A 5000-nucleotide genomic window follows, 5' to 3' on the forward strand; every position below is an offset into this window, starting at 1 on the left:
GTGCAGCTCAGTTTCCACCTCATTTTGTGGGCAGTGAGCACATAGCCTGTCTTCTCTTGAGAGCCATGTCTGCCTATGGCGGCCTTTCTCAATAGCAAGGCTATGCTCACTGAGTCTGTACATAGTCAAAGCTTTCCTTAAGTTTGGGTCAGTCACGGTGGTCAGGTATTCTGCCACTGTGTACTCTCGTTTACGGCCGCTAACAAGAACTGCCCCCCCCCATCTCCGTGGCCAACGTGAGTAAAACATTTAAACATGTTAACCCTCGCAAGGCTGCCAGCCCAGGCGGCAGGGTAGCCTAGTGGTTAGAGCGTTGGACTATGTAACCGGAGGTTGCAAGTTCAAACCCCTGAGCTGACAAAGTACAAATCTGTCGTTCTGCCCCTGAACAGGCAGTTAACCCACTGTTCCCAGGCCGTCATTGAAAATAAGAATTTGTTCTTAACTGACTTGCCTGGTTAAATAAAGGTAAAATTAAAATAAATAAATCCCTAGCCACATGACCAGCTGGCATGCTTCAAGAGGACCATCATTGTTTCTGCTCCCAAGAAAACAAAGTTAACTGAGCTAAACGACTACCGCCCCGTAGCACTCACTTCCGTCATCATGAAGTGCTTTGAGAGACTAGTCAAGGACCATATCACCTCCACCCTACCGGCCACCCTAGACCCACTTCAGTTTGCATACCACCCCAACGGGTCCAACTCTAACCCCTAACCCTGCTCTCTGTCTGCTACAGTAGTGTGGATCATATCACCTCCACCCTACCGGCCACCCTAGACCCACTTCAGTTTGCATACCGCCCCAACTGCTCTGTCCCATCTGGACAAGAGGAATACCTATGTAGAGCTCAGCATTCAACACCGTAGTACCCTCCAAGCCATTGATCAAATTGGTGGCCCTGGGTCTCGACCCCGCCCTGTGTAATTGGGTCCTGGACTTCCTGACGGGCCGCCCCCATGTGGTGAAGGTAGGAAACAACACCTCCACTTCGCTGATCCTCAACACTGGGGCCCCACAAGGGTGCGGTTCTGAGCCCTCTCCTGTACTCCCTGTTCACCCATGACTGCGTGGCCACACACACCTCCAACTCAATCATCAAGTTTGCAGACGACACAACAGTAGTGGGCCTGATTACCAACAATGACGAGACGGCCTACAGGGAGGAGGTGAGGGCCCACGGAGTGTGATGAAGAAGGCGCAGCAACCTCAGGAGGCTGAAGAAATTCGGCTTGTCACCCAAAACCCTGACCAACTTTTACAGATGCACAATCGAGATGCACAATCGCATCCTGTCAGGCTGTATCACCGCCTGGTACGGCAACTGCTCCGCCCACAACCGCAAGGCTCTCCAGAGGGTAGTGAGGTCTGCACAACAAATCACCGGGGGCAAACTACCTGCCCTCCAGGACACCTACACCACCCGATGCTACAGGAAGGCCATAAAGATCATCAAGGACAACAACCACCCGAGCCATTGCCTGTTCACCCCGCTATCATCCAGAAGGTGAGGTCAGTGCAGGTGCATCAAAGCTGGGACCGAGAGACTGAAAACAGCTTCTATCTCAAGGCCATCAGACTGTTAAACAGCCATCACTAACATTGAGAGGCTGCAGCCAACATACAGACCTGAAATCACTTTAATAAATGGGTTACTGTCACTTTAATAATGTTTACACATCTGCTGTGTATGTGACAAATACAAATTAATTTGCTTTGAATAGCATTCTAGTTTTTTGTTAATTCTTTCCAATGTGTCAAGTAATTATCTTTTTGTTTTGTCATGATTTGGTTGGGTCTAATTGGGTTGCTGTCCTGGGGCTCTGTGGGGTGTGTTTGTGTTGGTGAACAGAGCCCCAGGACCAGCATGCTTAGCTGATATCGGCCTAATTCTGCTCTGCATTATTTGGTGTTTTACGTTCTACACAGAGGATATTTTTGCAGAATTCTGCAGAGTCTCAATTTCTTGTTTGTCCCATTTAGTGAATTATTGGTCAGTGAGCGGACTCCAGACATCACAACCATAAAGGGCAATGGGTTCTCTCTGTCTCTCTCTCTGTCTCTCTCTCTCTGTCTCTCTCTCTCTCTCTCGGTCTCTCTCTCTCTCTGTCTCTCTATCTCTGTCTCTCTATCTTTCTCTCGGTCTCTCTCTCTCTCTCTCTCTGTTTCTCGCTCTCTATCTCTGTCTCTCGGTCTCTCTCTCTCTCTCTCTCTCTCTCTCTCTCTGTCTCTCTATCTCTGTCTCTCTCTGTCTCTCTCTCTCTCTGTCTCTCTCTCTCTCTCTATCTCTGTCTCTCTCTGTCTCTCTCTCTCTCTGTCTCTCTCTCTCTCTCTCTCTGTCTCTGTCTCTCTCTCTCTCTCTCTCTCTCTCTCTCTCTCTCTCTCTCTCTCTCTCTCTCTCTCTCTCTCTCTCTCTCTCTCTCTCTCTCTCTCTCTCTCTCTCTCTCTCTCTCTCTCTCTCTCTCTCTCTCTCTCTCTCTCTCTCTCTCTCTCTCTCTGTCTGTCTGTCCGTCTGTCTTTCTCTCTCTGACTCCTCTATATCTTTCTCTCCTTTCTTCATCCCTCCATGTCTGGCATATCCAGCTTTTCCATATTTCTTTTTAATTTTCACACTTTTACGAGGAAGGGAAAAGCTCTTTGTTCACCCAGCAGTAGTACAGAGCACTGTGGGAGTGTGTGGGATCTGATCTGCTCTCTCACTCTCTTTTAGGTAAAGGGCAAATCTCTTTTCCTTCCATCTCCCACTGTTTCTGTTCATCTGGTCTGTTCTCTACCTAGCTAGTATCCTGCAGTCAAACTATCTCCCACTAACTTCTCTTAAAGATCCCTACAGAATATAGTAATAAAGTCACTTGGACGTGCCTTTTTAGGGCACTAATTCTGACCGCAGCCCTATTGAGCCCTGGTGGAAAGAAGTGCACTATACAGGGCAGAGGGTACCATTTGAGACCAAAGAGTGGCTTGTCTTTCATTATTTACTGTTGTAGTCGACTGCTGAGACATAACTACATGAAACATTGATTTCACTTTGCCTTGAAATGTCCTTGTCAATCTTCTTCAATGCTCAATCTGCACTCTCTCTCGTCTTTCTCTCTCCCCCCCATTCCTCGTTTCCCTCCCCTCCCTACCCCCGTTACCCACCAAGTACAAAATATACTGCCCTAGCTGGGCCCATATAATATCAACTAAGTTGTCTGACTTTGTGTTTTTTATCTTGTTTTATTCTCAGTCGTGTGTTACATTATGCATTACTGTACTCTATGTGCCGGTTTCTGGGCAAGATTGAGTCTGGACTAACACATTGGATATTCTCTCTAAACTTAATCTGTGTGTGTGGGAAACTGACCCTGAATATATTTTAAATGAATAAATACAATTCTCCCTTCCAGACGCTCCATGTTCTGAGATGCAGGGGATGCTGTCCGGCCTGCTGCCCGACTCCCAGATCACAGCGTCATCCATGAGGGATATCCACGGCTCCATGGGGACGGCCAGGCTGGTAGCCAGCAGGTCAGGATGGTTCCCCAGCCCAACACAGCCTCTGGCCGGGGAGGAGTGGCTGCAGGTAAACAACGTGACCTTTTCACACCAAGAAACACTGTTTGTGTCTAAAAAAAACATTTCAGAAATAATTCTTCTTCTGCAGGTTTTTAGCTCAACAGGGACCTCACAGTGAAATGCTGAATACAACAGGTGTAGTAGCCCTCACAGTGAAATGCTGAATACAACAGGTGTAGTAGCCCTCACAGTGAAATGCTGAATATAACAGGTGTAGTAGACCTCACAGTGAAATGCTGAATACAACAGGTGAAGTAGACCTTACAGTGAAATGCTGAATACAACAGGTGAAGTAGACCTTACAGTGAAATGCTGAATACAACAGGTGTAGTAGCCCTCACAGTGAAATGCTGAATATAACAGGTGTAGTAGACCTCACAGTGAAATGCTGAATACAACAGGTGAAGTAGACCTTACAGTGAAATGCTGAATACAACAGGTGTAGTAGACCTCACAGTGAAATGCTGAATACAACAGGTGTAGTAGACCTTACAGGGAAATGCTGAATACAACAGGTGTAGTAGACCTCACAGTGAAATGCTGAATACAACAGGTGTAGTAGACCTCACAGTGACATCCTGAATACAACAGGTGTAGTAGACCTTACAGTGAAATGCTGAATACAACAGGTGTAGTAGCCCTCACAGTGAAATGCTGAATACAACAGGTGTAGTAGCCCTCACAGTGAAATGCTGAATATAACAGGTGTAGTAGACCTCACAGTGAAATGCTGAATACAACAGGTGTAGTAGACCTCACAGTGAAATGCTGAATACAACAGGTGTAGTAGACCTTACAGTGAAATGCTGAATACAACAGGTGTAGTAGACCTTACAGTGAAATGCTGAATACAACAGGTGTAGTAGACCTTACAGTGAAATGCTGAATACAACAGGTGTAGTAGACCTTACAGTGAAATGCTGAATACAACAGGTGTAGTAGACCTCACAGTGAAATGCTGAATACAACAGGTGTAGTAGACCTTACAGTGAAATGCTGAATACAACAGGTGTAGTAGACCTCACAGTGAAATGCTGAATACAACAGGTGTAGTAGACCTCACAGTGAAATGCCGAATACAACAGGTGTAGTAGACCTTACAGTGAAATGCTGAATACAACAGGTGTAGTAGACCTTACAGTGAAATGCTGAATACAACAGGTGTAGTAGACCTTAGAGTGAAATGCTGAATACAACAGGTGTAGTAGACCTCACAGTGAAATGCTGAATACAACAGGTGTAGTAGACCTTACAGTGAAATGCTGAATACAACAGGTGTAGTAGACCTTAGAGTGAAATGCTGAATACAACAGGTGTAGTAGACCTTACAGTGAAATGCTGAATACAACAGGTGTAGTAGACCTCACAGTGAAATGCCGAATACAACAGGTGTAGGTAGACCTCACAGTGAAATGCTGAATACAACAGGTGTAGTAGACCTT

General features: G+C 46.2%; 1 protein-coding gene across 1 annotated transcript in view; it reads left to right on the forward strand.

Annotated features, from left to right (window-relative positions):
* LOC109885032 (neuropilin-2) overlaps nucleotides 1-5000 on the forward strand; it is a 331344-nt gene that overhangs the window by 151039 nt on the left and 175305 nt on the right. Inside the window, 1 exon segment of the mRNA XM_031801847.1 lies at nucleotides 3390-3565. Within this exon segment, the coding sequence (XP_031657707.1) occupies nucleotides 3390-3565 (176 nt within the window).

The sequence above is a fragment of the Oncorhynchus kisutch genome, linkage group LG2, assembly GCF_002021735.2.
Source record: "Oncorhynchus kisutch isolate 150728-3 linkage group LG2, Okis_V2, whole genome shotgun sequence".
Lineage (NCBI taxonomy): Eukaryota > Metazoa > Chordata > Actinopteri > Salmoniformes > Salmonidae > Oncorhynchus > Oncorhynchus kisutch.